The sequence below is a fragment of the Alternaria ventricosa genome (genome assembly GCF_023758065.1).
Source record: "Alternaria ventricosa strain BMP 2768 chromosome Unknown scaffold_5, whole genome shotgun sequence".
NCBI classification, from domain to species: Eukaryota; Fungi; Ascomycota; class Dothideomycetes; order Pleosporales; family Pleosporaceae; genus Alternaria; species Alternaria ventricosa.
Window position 1 is genome coordinate 1,030,033 of NW_026055685.1, and position 15,540 is coordinate 1,045,572.

The 15,540-nt window shown below is 53.7% G+C and overlaps 7 protein-coding genes across 7 annotated transcripts; 3 read left to right on the forward strand and 4 right to left on the reverse strand.

The window, feature by feature from the left end:
• Positions 1–247: 247 nt before the first annotated feature.
• On the reverse strand, positions 248–1,555 carry J4E93_003717 (uncharacterized protein; the record flags this gene model as incomplete). Its single annotated transcript, XM_049341649.1, has 1 exon — positions 248–1,555. The coding sequence occupies one exon, from the start codon at positions 1,553–1,555 to the stop codon at positions 248–250; it is 1,308 nt and encodes a 435-aa protein (XP_049201154.1).
• Positions 1,556–1,932: 377 nt separating this feature from the next.
• Positions 1,933–2,783, reverse strand: J4E93_003718 (uncharacterized protein; the record flags this gene model as incomplete). The annotated part of the gene is made up of 3 exons (XM_049341650.1): positions 1,933–2,098; positions 2,151–2,632; positions 2,688–2,783. 3 exons carry the CDS (start codon positions 2,781–2,783, stop codon positions 1,933–1,935), a joined length of 744 nt encoding a protein of 247 aa, XP_049201155.1.
• Positions 2,784–3,126: 343 nt separating this feature from the next.
• J4E93_003719 (uncharacterized protein) lies at positions 3,127–5,201 on the forward strand (the record flags this gene model as incomplete). Its single annotated transcript, XM_049341651.1, has 3 exons — positions 3,127–3,411; positions 3,461–3,483; positions 3,533–5,201. The coding sequence occupies 3 exons, from the start codon at positions 3,127–3,129 to the stop codon at positions 5,199–5,201; spliced, it is 1,977 nt and encodes a 658-aa protein (XP_049201156.1).
• Positions 5,202–6,450: 1,249 nt separating this feature from the next.
• J4E93_003720 (uncharacterized protein) lies at positions 6,451–8,700 on the reverse strand (the record flags this gene model as incomplete). Its single annotated transcript, XM_049341652.1, has 2 exons — positions 6,451–8,500; positions 8,693–8,700. The coding sequence occupies 2 exons, from the start codon at positions 8,698–8,700 to the stop codon at positions 6,451–6,453; spliced, it is 2,058 nt and encodes a 685-aa protein (XP_049201157.1).
• A 426-nt stretch (positions 8,701–9,126) lies between these two features.
• J4E93_003721 (uncharacterized protein) lies at positions 9,127–10,299 on the reverse strand (the record flags this gene model as incomplete). Its single annotated transcript, XM_049341653.1, has 1 exon — positions 9,127–10,299. One exon carries the CDS (start codon positions 10,297–10,299, stop codon positions 9,127–9,129), a length of 1,173 nt encoding a protein of 390 aa, XP_049201158.1.
• A 551-nt stretch (positions 10,300–10,850) lies between these two features.
• J4E93_003722 (uncharacterized protein) lies at positions 10,851–13,277 on the forward strand (the record flags this gene model as incomplete). The annotated part of the gene is made up of 4 exons (XM_049341654.1): positions 10,851–10,941; positions 11,261–11,782; positions 11,832–12,261; positions 12,311–13,277. 4 exons carry the CDS (start codon positions 10,851–10,853, stop codon positions 13,275–13,277), a joined length of 2,010 nt encoding a protein of 669 aa, XP_049201159.1.
• A 615-nt stretch (positions 13,278–13,892) lies between these two features.
• Positions 13,893–14,728, forward strand: J4E93_003723 (uncharacterized protein; the record flags this gene model as incomplete). Its single annotated transcript, XM_049341655.1, has 2 exons — positions 13,893–14,355; positions 14,454–14,728. The coding sequence occupies 2 exons, from the start codon at positions 13,893–13,895 to the stop codon at positions 14,726–14,728; spliced, it is 738 nt and encodes a 245-aa protein (XP_049201160.1).
• Between the last annotated feature and the right edge of the window lie 812 nt (positions 14,729–15,540).

The window sequence follows — 15,540 nt, forward strand, 5'->3', positions numbered from 1 at the left end:
GTAATATCAATACGTTTGGATGGCTTGAGCGAAAAGGTTCCAGAGTGGTAGGAAGCACCGTGACGCCAAGGATAAGCTGACATATGCTGATGCGATGCCACAGCAGCAGTCTGACAAGAAGGTTCCCTAACTGCAACGCTACACCCTGTGTCGTATTCTCAAAAAGCATTCTTAAAGCTACATCAACTCGGAACCTACTCATTTGTGAACATTCGATAGTGCATGCAGCAAAAGTCTCTCCTGGCGCTCAGGACTTCTTGAAGTGACGGTGTATCAAGCCGCACAAACTCTCCCACAACACTTGGTCTGTGCCTCTCAGCCACTCAACAACGACTTCCCGCGCCAGATCTACAACCCGAATACGAAAGGCTAGCTCGATCTTTCGTGCGGAGTCCTCCTTCATATCGACGAGTCCTTCCTTCTGTTTGCGTTCGTATGCGCGGCGATAGGAGCGACTCCATACGTTCTGACTAGCTTCGCCGATACCGGTAGATGTAAGAGGATCCCAGGCCCATGTTAGGTCAAGCGATTCGAGTTGGGTGTTGATAGCATCTTTGGCAGCCTGAGGTTCGACTGCAGGTGGCAGAGCGATGGGATACGATGTTGGGAACGGGAGGTACTCGTTGGCCATTCGCTCTATACGCGCGTGGCTGTTTCTTGGTCTGAGGTCGCCGAAGCTCCACGCAACGATCCATCGCTTGGTGCTTGATCCAACCTCTATAGCGCCAACTGCCCAATTGGTGATGCCGTGCTTCTTCAGAAGATTAATGATAGCCTTGGCGCTGTCCATCTTGCCCAACATGCTGGTATACCACTGTACCTTGTCCTTCAAAACAAGACTCTCATTGACCATCTTCGTGACGAAGCCTAGATCGCCACCGAGACAGACCATTTCGTTTTCTGAGCCAGTGCATACGGCGTTGGGTTTCCAGCTCTTTCCTTCACCCTTCAAGCTGGACTGCATGTCGGACACGTCGGTGAAGAAGGGTGGGTTGCAGATGGTGAAGTCAAGACGGTCTACGCCAAGGGCTGCCAGTGGTATCACTGGGTTCAACTCGGTGGTTTGGAGTAGCTTGGTACGTGTCATGAAGTTGTTGAGCGCGAGGTTGCGAGCTGCGGAATCGAAGCTCTTCTTGTCGATATCCGTAGCGCACATTGACCAGCTTGGACGTGATCTCAGACACAACAAAGTGTATATGGCGGAAGCCCCGGTACCAATGTCCAGGCCTTGAACTTGACGATTTGGGTCGTACTTGCCGGAATAGTCTGGTGATGTCGAGTCAATCAGGCCATGCAGCCAGGCTACGTAGTTCCAGCGATTGGGAATTGGCGGGCACAAGCGATCATCTGGCACGTCTAGTTGGAGGCCAAAGTTGACTCTCAGGATAGCTTTTGATAGGACCTGGGCAGTCTCAGGGTCTTGGAAATCCAATTTTCCAGACGTTCGCTGCCATAGTTGTTTGAATACCTTGTCGCTCTTGGTGAGGGCCTTGAAATCGACGGTGTCGTAAGGTGGTCGCTGCGCAAGATCCATATTGTTCTCTGACGCCGACATCTAGGTGATGGAGCGCAGAAACGGCAGTGTTGATGTGATGTAGTCTGCACGATGTGGTGAGGGAGGCTATCAACAGGCAAGTGCCGGGATGTTGACGCTTGGACCAGCTCATCCTGATTGGCTGACAGGACCGGAGGAGATGGGACGAGGAAGGAGCCACTGGGCACCTTGGGCCAGCTGGAAACCCAACAGATGCGCTGCCGCCTGCTTGAGTACAAAAAGCAGATTTTACGAAATCCCAAGGCAATGTAAACCTCCAGGAGGTAGGTGAGAGCGTAGGAGAGTGTACAATTGATATACAAGAATTTGATAGCGTCGCCGCAACTCCCGCTCATACCTACTGTATGCTGTCTACCCAACGCCGAATCCATATGCAATTAGATCAAGAAAGGCCCGTCGTACGCTCCATCAGCTTCCTGCAGTCGTACTTCTTCGAGCGTCGGCACGGTTCCCGGTCTGTAGAAACCGAGGAGCATCTCCATGTCCTCCTCGGTCATGGAGCAGAGGTCGTCGAGCGAGTATTGTTCGCACACCTTGGACATCCTGGATTGGCTGAGTCAGCGGGCGGCTTCAGGGTGCGATGTCGGGAACATACCATTGCATCCGCTTTGGGCCCTCCTCAATATTGGGCGCGACCTTTCGAAGCTTCCTCCGTAGCATGCCGACTCTTTGCACGGCGTTGCCGATGTTGTATGGGAGCCCAGCTGCTATCTGCCTCCTAACGATATTGGCCAGCTTGGGGCCGTTGCCGTTTGTGCTGACCATGATCTGGAGCGGCCCATCGCGATGCACGCTGCCAAAGTAGAAGTCGCACTCGGGCGGGACGTCGGCGATGTTGGCTGCTATCCGCCTCTCCTTGCATAGCTTGTAGATCTGCGACGAGGCCTCGGGATCGTCGACGGCCGTCAGGACCATGTCGACGCCATCGAGGTCTTGGGGCTCAAACTTGCGATCGACGTAGTCGACCTGGCCCTGTTCTATCCGGTAGGCGACTTCTTCGTTGAGGCCGTCGCGCGGGGAGACGACGGTGATTTTGGCGTCGGCATTGAGCACGTTGACGATGCGACCAGCGGCGACCTAGACTTTTGTCAACCGTCAATACTTTGTCAGGGGCCTGGGGGTGTGGACGTACCTCGCCGCCGCCGACGACCAGGACGCGCTTATTGCGGATCTGCCATGCGAGAATCAGAGAGCCGCCGCCTTGGATCTCGGGGTAGGGGCCTTTCATGGTGCGGAGAGTGTTGCGGAGATGGAGCATGCAGCGCGGAGATAGCCATGTCTCGATTCCGCGTCATTGCCAAGGCCGTGCTGAGGACGTCGGCCGGGCTGGCTGGGCTGTAGAGTTTTCTTATCGCATGCATCTCGCAATCACGCAATAATGGTTCCCTCGCTGCCACTAGCCATGTCTCCATGGATGGTGCGACTGCGGGACGGGGACGCGTTTCCAAGATGCCGGCATGGGGTCTGCAGCACATCCCTAGCGGCCCTTGCAACGGCGCGCCCAAGACCCACGCCCTAGCCTACCCATGCCGGCCCATGTACCTTCACGACTCCAGCAGACACTCCCGAATATGACCTCGCGCAGGTCTCTGGGCGGCGGCCGCGTACTCGGCAGCGGGAGGAACCTGTCGCCCGCCGCTGCACCTCCGCAGCCTGCAGCCGCCCACCGCCGCAACGCGAGCCTGCTCTCGCCCTCTGAGAGCTCCGTCTCGCTCAACTCGCAGGCTTCCAACAGCCCCGCCAGCACCGCAGAGACGCGCGAGGACATCGGCAGCAAGGTCCTGGTGGGCCCGAGCGAGAATGCCGCGGCGAGTGCCTCCAGCAGACTCGTGTGCCCGATATGCAATGAGGAAATGGTGGGTTCATAGCACCTGCTGCAGCAAGAACAGTCGTCTGACGTAGCAGGTAACATTACTACAACTCAACAGGTAGCGCCGCCTCATATCCGCCCAGCATGTTAGCCCTGACCAGTAGTAGACATCTCGACGACAACCACCAGAACCTGGTCGTGGAGGAGCAGGATGAGGTCAAGAACTGGTTCGAGGCCCAGATGCACAAGGCCAAGAAGTTCCAGCCGCTCGCCGTGCTCAACCAGAAGCTGAAGGGACTCGACGTCTTCGAATCCAACGATGTCCCGACGCCACCCCAAATCTCCCACTCCGCGAGCAGTTCAACCGCCCACGTTGCCCACGAACCCGCCCCCGTCCGCCGAGACCCCGAGGAGGAAGTCACGCGATCACATTGGCAGAGGCCTGGCTACCGCGATGTCTGCTCAGACCCCATGTGCGCGAGGCCCGTCACAGCATCACAAATGGCGCTAGGCGGAAGTCAGCCGGCAGTCAACTGCAGACAGTGTGGAAGGCTGTTCTGCGAGGAGCACACCATGTACCAGATGAAGCTATCGCGGCAAGCTAAGCACGATCCTGTCCGAGGCGTCTGGTGTCGCGTGTGCGAGACATGCTACAAGTCGAGAGACGGGTACAACGATCACCACGGCTTCGAGCGCGACCACTTTGACGAGTTCGCCAAGATCAGACGGAAACGGGTAGACAGAGAGCGCATGGAAGTCAGCCGGCTCGAGAAGCGCCTGACCAAGTTGACGCAGCTTCTCGCAAACCCGCCCCCAATAGAAGAAACGCAGACTACAGGAAGCTGGTTTTCGCTGCCGGGTGTCAAGAATCAACGCAAGGCTCTGGAGCAATCAATCATCACATGGGAGGAGGACGCCAAGGTCCCCAACTGCCCTTTCTGTCAGCAGGAGTTCTCGACATACACATTTAGAAGATCACACTGTCGTATGTGCGGTCGCGTCGTCTGCAGCGACCCAAAGACTGGCTGCTCCTCGGAGATAGGTCTCAACGTCGCTAGCACACAGACCACCGAGAAAGATGCTGCGCAGATGAGTGTGGATGTGCGCATGTGCAAAGACTGCCAGCACACGTTGTTCGCTAGAGGCGACTTTGAGCGCGAGCTAGCCGACAAGCCAAAGGACCAGCGTGCATACGAGAACCTTGCGCAATTCGAACGTGGCATCCGATTACTCCTCCCACGATTCCACAAGTTGCTGCAGGCCTTGCAAGACCCAGACAAGTCACCCACGCCCCAGCAATTGACTGACGCGACCAAGGTGCGCAAGAGATTAATGGACGGTTTTGCACAGTTCGATGTAGCCGCGAAACGGATACGAGACCTTCCCACCGACTCGCCGACACAACAGAAGTTACAAAGAGCGGTATATCAGCAAGCGTACAGCTTCTTGAGCTTACACATGCTACCGCTCAGAGCGTTACCAAAGATTCTCAAGCATGCAGCCCCGCAAGGTCGACCAAACGGAGTCGGCGCCCTCGCCTCTATCAAGTATAACGACCGCTCCACTGGTAGTATCGTAAGCAGTAGCGAGGTGTCCGCAATGGAATCAGAAGAGAAAGAACTCAAAGAACGACTGATCGTACTTGAGGAACAGAAATTCATAGTCTCTGAAATGGTCGCTGATGCCACCAAACACCGAAGATTCGACGAAGTATCCAGTTTGGCGCAGAATGTGGAAGACCTGAACAAAGAGATTGATCAGATAAATGGCCAACTGGGACAACTAGACTTCGCCAGTGCATACCAGGGTGGCTTGACTAGCCCACAACCTGGATGAGCAGCTCCGAGGGAGTATACTTCCGAACAATAACCAGTCCCGTTATAGGGCATGGTCACAATATCGATTTCTCAAAGCCCCCGCCACGGTCCGATCATCTAGACAACCAAAAACGCAGGAGCCACCATGATGCACCTCACTGGGGCTAGAATCTGTCATTGTCGCACACCAGAGATCGCGGCTAGAGCTTAAACAGCTGCCTACAAAGCCGCGCGTAGAGGCGCAAGTACAGTACATGCGTAGGCAGCAGCGATGGGGTGTCTTCACACGAAGACGGTCCTTTGGGGAATTCAGGCAGGCAAGGTCGGGCCTATTGTGAGCACCACGTCTCACGCATCCATAGTAATACACGAAGCAACATGTGAATAAGCAATCCATCACCAGTGCACTTGTAACTTCACGAACAATGAACCAACATCGCGATATGGCATTCTCGATGTTGCAAATACATCGATGATGGTATTTTAATGTTGCACCACACCCAATCAGCCAACCGCGCAAGCCTTCCGCCCTCATCAACCTGCACCATCTCTCGCACGCATTGTCCACCACATTTATAATTTCCCTCGGCGTCACGACACCTCCAACGTCACAACCACCGTCATCCCCGTCGTCATCTTCTCTAGATGCCTAATCCAGTAACTCACAAGTCCACCATTGAACACAGTGCCAACTTTTCTCTGCATTGCCCCCGGCGCCGAACGTGCGCGTCCAATGCCTCGCTGCCAACTTTCGCCAGCACTGCTTTCGGCACGTCATTGCTCGATTGGGTCGTGCGGATCCGTGCGTTTTACTGCTTCCGGGTAAATCGGGTAGGGCAGGGGTTTGTATTGGGAATGGGATGGGGACAAGCTAGCACGGATGCAGAGGCGATGCGCGGGTGTAGGATCAGGGGTGGGTAAGGGTGCGAATTGTTGTGGGGTGGGGATGTGGGTTGGGGATCGTAGAATGCCGGATAGGCGGGTAGAGTGGTGGTTTCGTTGGTGGCGGTTGGGTTGTCCGAGGGGAAATATGCGGGAAAACTGGGGAAGGGCGCCTCACCACCACGATGTTTTGGTAAGATGATATTCCAGGGGCAAGTGTGCATAGATGATTTCTTGGATGTTGTGGTTTGGCGATGGCGAGACGTTCTTCTGTTCCTCGACCTGCACTTCCATCTTTCGCTGATCTGTGTACCTGTTAGCGAACTCCAAAAACCGCTCGCCTCGTCACGAACTTACCTTTCCATCAAGTCATTTCTCATCCCTATTCACCTCGCTCCATCTTTCTTATCGCCAGACCTCCACCCCGTCAACTCCAAAAAGTCCTTCACGGTCTTCGGTTTCGCAGCAGCCGGACTTTCCCGTACTTCTGCTAAACGCTCAGAAACGTCTTTGCCCTTCTCAAACCGTTTTTTACTCCTGGCAAAGAAAGATTCGGGTTTCAAGACCACTGGTGGAGGTATCGGTGTCGATGCCGAAGGAACATCAGCAAACGCAGAAACAGTGCTTCCAGATCGTGAAAGCTGTACGTGACCCGGTACTTGCGGATCAAAAGTAGGAAAAGGCTCTACATCCTCTTCCGCTGGTGCTTCTGCGGCTACTCCCGAAACCCTTCCTTCCGAGAGTCGTCGCCGTCGCCAACCATTCCTACTCCTTCCCCTCTCCTCCTCCTCGCTTGACTTCGCCTCCGCAGACGACGACCCCGGATTCCTACGCCGTATCTCGATCTCCCTAACATCAGAGCCGGGATGGACGGTAGCAAACGTGGCCTCCTCGATGGTAGCATGCGCCAAGTCGGACAGGGAGGAGAGAGACGACATGACGGAGTAGACCGATTCATCTGGTGGGCTAAATTCATCGTTGGCTGCACCGTAGGCGGTGTGATTGGGTGGTGGCTGGGTTCCAGGGACCGTCGATGTTGACCTTGCGCCGTTAGGCGTACCATGGCGGACATGGTGGTGGGCAGAGGGGTCCTGCAGACTGACTCTTGCGTACTCTCGTAGAACAGAGTCTTCGTCTGATTGCAGCTCCAAGAGGAGCTCACGGCGTGAAAGACGCGGTCGAAGCGAAGACGCGTTGCCTCCTTCAAGATGATGTCCTAGCAAAGACTGCGAGGGCGATGGAGCGGCAGAGCGACGCATACGTCTTCCTCTTTCCTGGACTGATTGTTCATCATCTTGTCGAGTGATTTCGTATCGTTTGACTGGGTTATCAGCACCATTACGACCCCTTCGCTCATGCATGCCCCTTCGTCCAGATGAGGTAATTGGTGATTGCGGCGGCGTCAAGTAGGCCTCATCATGACGCTCTACAAACCCGCTTCGCCTCTCTCTACGACCCACATCATCGATTGTCCTCGTACTGTCACCCCGATCTACACCCCCAGCCAAACGAGTCGTCTCCGAAAGCCACGACTCTTCTGCTTCAAACCTCTTTTCATGCGCCAGCAACAACGCATATTTCATCAGCGACGCTGCACGCCGTGGATCCGCACCCGTCAGCGAGACCGACACGTCGCGCGTCTCCACGCGAAGCTTTGAAGCCCGGGTAGCCGTCTTCTTAGACTGGCTCACAACCTTGCCATTCAGCGAGGCAAGAGAGCTTTTCCGGCTGGGGATCTGAGGGGCTTTCAAGAAGCCCGAAGACAGCGTCTTCTTGAGTCTGTGCTCGGATTCCCGCACGTCGACTTGAAGCCTCTCCCCTTCGATGCGTTGGCGGTCGCGGCGAGCTTGTCTATAAGCCTCTTCTATTTCCTTGTCGTTGACTACCCCATCTGGGTATTCTTCATTCGATGAAGCGTGACGAGTGACAACTCTACTTTCGGGAATAAACCCGCAGGCGAGCCACTCGTCCTTCTCTCCAAGCTTCTCGTTGACTTGTAGTACTGCTTTCAGCTCTTGAAGGCAAAACCACAATACCTCTTCGTCGTCTGCGTTATCGGACTCCTGCCTGTCCTTGTCAAACCATACTGGAAGACGGACGTCTTTGTCTACAGTCACCCATGCCGCTGTCAGCCCACTCGTGTCGATGGTCATTTCAGCGGCATGGAATGACCGTGGCTTTTGTCCCACTTTGTCTGTATGAGGGCGTTTCCTCGAGGCAGTGGCTTTGCTCTCGTACAGTGAGATAAAGCTCGATGCGACGTTGCGCTGGAAATGGGCTTCGATGCTGGACTTATTGAGGGCATCGTAGTTGAAGTCTCGCGATGAGCATATTGCGTGTCGGCTTGGTCGCTCAACGAAGATGTGGAGATGGGAGGGGAGGGTGTGGCGCTTCTTGAGCAGGGCGGCTGGGTAGGAGCGGGGGTGTTCGAATGTTCTGTTCATTGTTAGTTACTATCTGATGCGCGATACAGAGTTGCTCTAGATAAACGGATGATTGTAGCGTCTAGAGTTTGGTAAATCGAATTTTGCTATTTAAGATATCGTGAACACCTTCGCGGTGCCCTACGTCTTCGAGATAGACCGAAAAAATCTCCTGTCTTCCGCAAAGGTAAACTTGGTGACTTACATAGACATGGTTGATGATCGGTAATGTGGCGATGCTATGACATTCACTCGAGTTAATGCAGGAGGTTGCAATAGTGGCATTCGAGAAGCGACGTTGCAGATTTGCCTGCATTGCACCTGCTCATATCTTTGGTAGCGAGAACCGCTCTTTCTGGTTTGATCGGAAAGGGTGGCCATACAGAGCACTATGATGTGTGGTTATGGGGCTCAAGGGGGGCGGCCTCGGAACATCACTTGCGGCACAACAGAATTGGCATCGTGATGTCTGGAGTGAGAATCAAATCAAATTCACACAGCTTAGCAAGGTTTAGTAATGAGAATTATATTAGGATATAGCAGTCATGGCCAAGGTAGTAGATTTACATCGACAGCTGTGAGAGATGGGCACTAGAATCGCTACGTCAGTACCTGATCTGGACCCTTCAATATTTCAACTTACATGCACTCTTCTTCCTGGCTTGCTGACTCTCTCATCTCCGGGTCTACAGTGTTGTCATTCGTCCACTCCAGTGCTTGTCGGTATTCATCTGCTCTGAGCTGCTGCATCCTCATGTTTTCGGTAATGGGGGAGTGCAAGGTGGTGTTCATCTCGTACGAGGCCCAGTCGATACTGCTGACCTTCTTCGAAGAGTTGACGCTAAGGCCAGCAGGATACGAGTTGAAACCACCGCCACTACTTACCCACACTCGAAGTAGTGCGGAGCAAAAGATCTCCGCGATCTCTACTTGTTCCCGTCGGTCGATGAGATAGACAATATACTGGTGCATTGTGAAGTGTTGTTCAAACATGCCGATGTTGTGGAGGTGGGTGGATATGTCCTCGACTAGGTTCATGACGTAGTTGGATGACTTCCGTTGGCGGTGCTCTTTCAGACGATTTACCGAGTTCTCAGAATATCCACACTCCCCAAGAGGATATCGAAGGGGTGTATCGCGTAGTGATGCTGGCGTCTCCTGCCAACGTTTCTGGGTACCTTGGCAGAAAAGTTCGAGAGTACCGACACGCTTCTTTGATCGACTGGAATGGGTCGTGTACAGATACTTACGGAGGCCTTTGGCTGACTTTTGTTGGCTAACCAGCGGTCTACCCGGTGAGACATTGTCTATCTGCCAGAAGTGCTCGGAAGCTTTGCCTTCTGCCAGGGTGTTGGCTATGTAGTCGGCTATCCAATTGCAGATGATAAGCATTTGATTAGGAGTAGGCGGAATACCATTCAGGTCTGCGAATTGGTGTATGTATATAGACGGCTGCTTTGCTGCGTTCTTGCAGATGAGGTCGTATTCTCGCTTCAAATCAGGATCAGTCCGCATGCGGCGCACCAAGTCGCCGTCGACTGCCGCTAGCAGTATGGGCGGTTCTGAAGCGAGTATTCGTGCGCATTCTCGTATATACTTCACACGGTCTGTTGCACTGATGGTAGTGCCATTCTTGTACTTAGGTATCTCTTCGTTGAGTACCTCAGAGATGACGGGCTCATAGTGTTTCGACAGGAGAAGATGCGCCTGCCTTGCTCGCCGATCATCGAGTGACTCTGTTGCTGCCGCCAGTCCACTCCGTTCATGGGGAGCGTTGTCGTAGGTATAGTTTTTGTTTCTGGTGGTCACCATCGATGGAAATTTTGATGTTATTCGTTGGGTAAGAAAGCGTGTGCGAAATAAGGAGCGATATAAAGATTGGCGCGCGTTGAGCATCTGTCGTGAGAAATAGTTGAGGATAGGGTGTTCACCAAGAGTGGCATGTTGGTCGCTGAGCTTTGCTGTTTTACAGGTTTCACGTCTTGAGATTGAAGTTGACATAGCTCCAAGTGCACCTTCCATGCCTCGTGTCAATACCGAAGGACGGCATTCCCGACCTGCAGAGTTGACGATGCTTTGGAAGGGGCGAAACTGCATGTTGAAGCTGGAAACACTATCGGAGATGAAGTTAGTCGTACACGAATCGAATCCATAGTTACCACTAGAGTATCTTTATTTCAACCCTGGATATCATGTTGCCGGATTCGTGTCCGAGCTCTGAATCTGCTTTGTGTTGTTTCCAAGGTCTGGTTTCGCAGTGCATTCCATGTCTCAACGATTCAAGGCCGTAGCGTAACTGCAACCGTATCATTATGAGACAATCATATCACGTTCGTTGTGCTTTTGACATCCTCGACTGCTAGATGGTTGATAAGCCTGGTTGTAAAGACGGTGTCGTGAAGGTATCAGGCTCCCGATGCGCGCCAAATAAAGCTTTTGCGGGCGCCGACAGCCGTGTAGACTAGGAATTTGATTGAAGCGCATCCGATCACGATCTGGGGATTATGTGGTCCAGCGTGTGTGATGGAAGGGCAGCAGGCGGGGAAAGTTGGGATGCCGTGGTAGTGTGGCGTCAGGGGTGTGGCTGGTGTAGCGCGTTTGAGTCAATGCCCCTCCAAAGTTATTGATAGAGCCCCTCCCGCAGCACACGAGCTCCGCAACATCGACACTTTCCTGGTAAGTAACGAACTCGACGCGTCTTCTTTCTCCTGCAAAGTCACATGTACATCCTGCACAACATACCTTCCAAATCACATGTACTGACGTCGCGCAGATATGGCGGAACCTACAGCACCCACTCCGCCTGCCGCTGAGGAGGAGAAGGGCCCTTCGAAGCGTGCGCTCGAGAAGGCCGCGAAGAAAGCCGCAGCAAAGGCCAAGAAGGCCGAGCATGCCCTCCGACCCAAAGAGCAGGCCAAACCTAGCACAAAGAGCGAACCGACGAGCATCTTCTCCGAGGGCTGGCTGAAGCGCATCTACGAAGAGAAGCCCGTGTCAGAAGTCAGAACCCGATTCCCTCCCGAACCAAACGGCTTCCTCCACATCGGTCACGCCAAGGCCATCGCCGTCGACTTTGGCTTCGCAAAGCATCACAATGGCAAGTGCTACCTGCGTTACGACGACACCAACCCGGAGAAGGAGGACGAGATCTACTTCACGGCCATCCTGGATATCGTCAAGTGGCTAGGCTTCGAGCCGTGGAAGATCACATACAGCAGCGACAACTTTGACAAGCTGTACGAGCTTGCAGAGCAGCTTATCAAGAAGGATGGCGCCTATGTGTGCCACTGCTCACGTAAGTCTGCATAGCTATGTGCATCTGCGCAATACTAACTCTGGCACAGGCGAGGAGATCAACAACCAGCGCGGAGGACCCGACAACAGAGGCAAGCGCTATGGCTGCGCGCACCGCACGCGGCCAATCGAAGAGTCCCTCACCGAATTCCGGGCGATGCGCGATGGCAAATACCAGGCTGGAGAGGCGTTCTTGCGCATGAAGCAGAAGTTGACGGACCCGGATGAGGGCAATCCCCAGATGTGGGATCTGCCCGCCTACCGCGTTGTCAAAGAGAACCACCACCACCGGACTGGCGACAAGTGGAGAATCTACCCTACCTACGACTTTACCCACTGCATTTGCGATGCGCTTGAGGGAATCAGCCATTCGCTATGTACAGTCGAGTTTCGCCAGTCACGTATCTCGTACGACTGGCTGCTGGAGCAGTTGGACATGAAAGTGCCAAAGTCGGAGGAGAAGGGCCCGATGCAGCGAGAGTAAGTGACGGTCTCCCACCTGGAACTCCATCAGACTAACATTGCGCAGATTCGGACGTCTAAGCGTTGGCGGCACCATCCTCTCGAAGCGGCGCATCCTCCAGCTCGTCGAAGGCACGACCGTCGAGAAGAAGAACGCGGACGGCACAGTCGAGACGAAGAAGATACCTGGCGTAGTACGAGGATGGGACGATCCCCGACTTTTCACCATGGTTGCGCTGCGCCGTCGCGGCATCCCAGCCAAGGCCATGCTCAACTTCGTGGACGAGCTCGGCGTCACGGACGCGCTTTCTGAGATTGAGCCTCCACGTTTCGAATCCTCAATCCGCAAACACCTCGAGCGAACCGTACCACGCCAGATGATGGTGCTCGACCCTATCAAAGTAGTCATCGAAGACTTTGCCACGGAAGACGAACAAGAGATAACAGTCCCTTATGACCCCAAGGGCACCATACCTGGTGAGCGCAGGGTGAAGATTGGTAGCGCGGTCTACATAGACCGCAGCGACTTCAGAGAGGAAGACAGCGCCGACTACTTCCGTCTTGCGCCAAACAAGGCCGTGGGTCTATACAACGTCCCATTCGCGATTCGCGCGACGTCCTTCTCCAAGGACGAGAACGGCAACGTGTCTGAGATCAAGGCTGTCAAGGTGCCAGGTGCCGAAAAGCCCAAGGCCTACATTCAATGGGTGGACGTTGCTACAGCCGTTCCCGTCACAGCACGTCTGTACAACTCGCTCTTCAAGACCGAATCGCCCAACACACTAGACTGGAAGACGGGCGGTTGGGCTGACGATCTCAACCCCAACTCAGAAATCATTCACGACAAGGCTGTCATCGAGCGGGGTATCAAGGACCTCATCAGTGAGACTTCGCTGGATCTGAGTGGGTCTTCTGACGCTCTTGTGCGCTTCCAGGCCCTGCGCACTGCTTATTTCTGCGTGGATATCGATTCTACGGAAGACAAGATTGTGCTCAACCAGATCGTTAGTCTGAGAGAAGATAAGGGCAAATAGATATGGAAACGACTCTCGGGTAATCTGTTGGCGTTGAAGGTGTGGCATTCAACTCGGGGTTGTAGAGGCGTTGTTGTGTAGAGTAGAGATATTCCCGAAATGCAGCAGTCGTGATTCCCGACGCGCTGTAGGGCTGCATGAATCATTCGCCCATGCGTGTCGCTACCAGGATACGAGTTTTGGCCCCCCGCGCTTCCTTTTCAGTCGCCTCAAACATCGGCGGAAAGCCCGAGGCTTATCGTGTAGGAGGCGCACGTCTTATGTTGCTGTTGTCCAATGGTACGGTGCCTCGCATGTCGACCCCGCTGCCGTAATCAGCATAGGTCTTATATAAGCCAGCCAAGATGACTTCCCATACACTCGATTGCACTTACGCGAGCTGATCTCCGGGCATAGGTCGCTGCTTCGGCCGATGAGGTGGCTTATCGTTGCACATGACGAGGTGTGGTAGTTGGAGGCCGAAGTATCACATTGGATATACAGGAGATATATCAAACGCCCCAGCCATAGTCTCTTAATTTTGCCGCAAGCCATTATTTGTTGTCTGTATAGCTGTAATTCTGAATTACGGACGTACCCCTCCCCTAAGATCTACCGACAAGGCTCACGTCAATCATGGAGCGCGAGTACGAATTCTTTGTCACGACGAATAAGCCATATAACCCAGCTGGTGCGGAACGATGCATGATCCGGCGGCTGGTGATGCGCAATCACTTCGATATGAAGATTGCTGGACCGCAGATTAACCCGTCTCAACACTCTTCGATCAGCACAGCCATGGCGAAGAAGAAGCTTAAGAACCGGTTCCGGATATCCGAGCCTCGAATCAAGAAAGAAAAGACCAATAGCAGAGAGAGGGAGAATGTACAGAGATCAAAAGAGAAGGGTGCAGCAAGGCCGAAAGATCTGCGAGGCAGGTCGGGACCAACGACATCTTCGAAAGCTGGGGAAGATGGCAAAGACAAGACAGAAAACACGGTTGAAACACTAGAAGCAATGTCAGTGCTGGAGTGCGGCCTGGATAATGATCGGATAGATCTTTTCAAAGCTTTACCCATACCTGAAACTCCAGAGCTGGGTGCACCATCCCAATTGTGTACGTACAGTCGACTCACATTTTCCAAATATAAGGGCGAGTTCTGAAGCCAAGGGCCCATCAGCTGACACCTAAGACAGACAAAAGTGCACCCAAGAATAATGCAGTCGCCATCGATGCCCAGCACACGTGGCAGTCACTCATCTCGAATGATGCTGGTTTGCTGCACGCGACTCTGGCAAGCTGGGCACTATACGGCATGCTGGCCAATGAACTCACTAGCTTGAGAGTTTGCAAACTCAAGCACAAAAATGAAGCGATCAAGGCCGTCAACTGCAAGCTTGCGACATCAGGGGGATATATATCTGATGAGGTGGTCGGCACTGTGTTGACTTTGGCAAATCTGGAGGTATGAGCACGTCTTCCATGAAATGACCCATGCTAACTATGCCAGAACCTTCTTGGAGACTATGAAGCAGCCCAGCTTCACATCACAGCACTGAAATGTATGGTGAAAGTGCGAGGTGGGCTGTTTGCCTTTGGACACAATGATGGCTTGCTGCGTGGCATCATATGGTAAGCCGAATGCCACCCATCGCGCAATTTCATCGCTGAACCATCTGACAGGATGGACTTTCACGCTGCAGCAGTTTCTCGCGCGCAGCCATCTTTCCCACATATTAATTTGGACCCGGATACGCCTCCTTTGCCAGACGAGCTCCTAGAAGAGGCGGCACAAACGTCGCCAACGTCACTGCTCCATCTTTCTTGGGCCGCGGTCGACTGCTTCAAAACATTCCATCGACTTCATCGACTCGCACTAGCTGTATCGTCGCACTGGGCTGATCGTGTGGAGCGCCTCACTCTTAGCAATCTCCTCTACGAAACGCAGTTCACGATCCTCTCAGTACCTGATCACTCACATAACTTCTTGCACTTTGACCAGAGGAATCATGATGAACAAGGCGACTACTACGATCATCTCAAGGCTAGAGCGGATGCAGCGAGTGTGGTTGAGGCCCTACTTGCAGCAGCCCTCATCTTCGTGTACGCAGTACTTCGTGCGCTACCACTGAACACGAAGATCTTCACTATCCTTCTTTCTCGGTTACGTGGCGCTTTGGATAGACCGAATGCACTGTTACTGGGAACATGGAGACGAGAGAAAAATCTCAACATGTTGGTTTGGGTTCTGGTCGTTGCGTGTTGTGTGGCAACAGGCGAAGA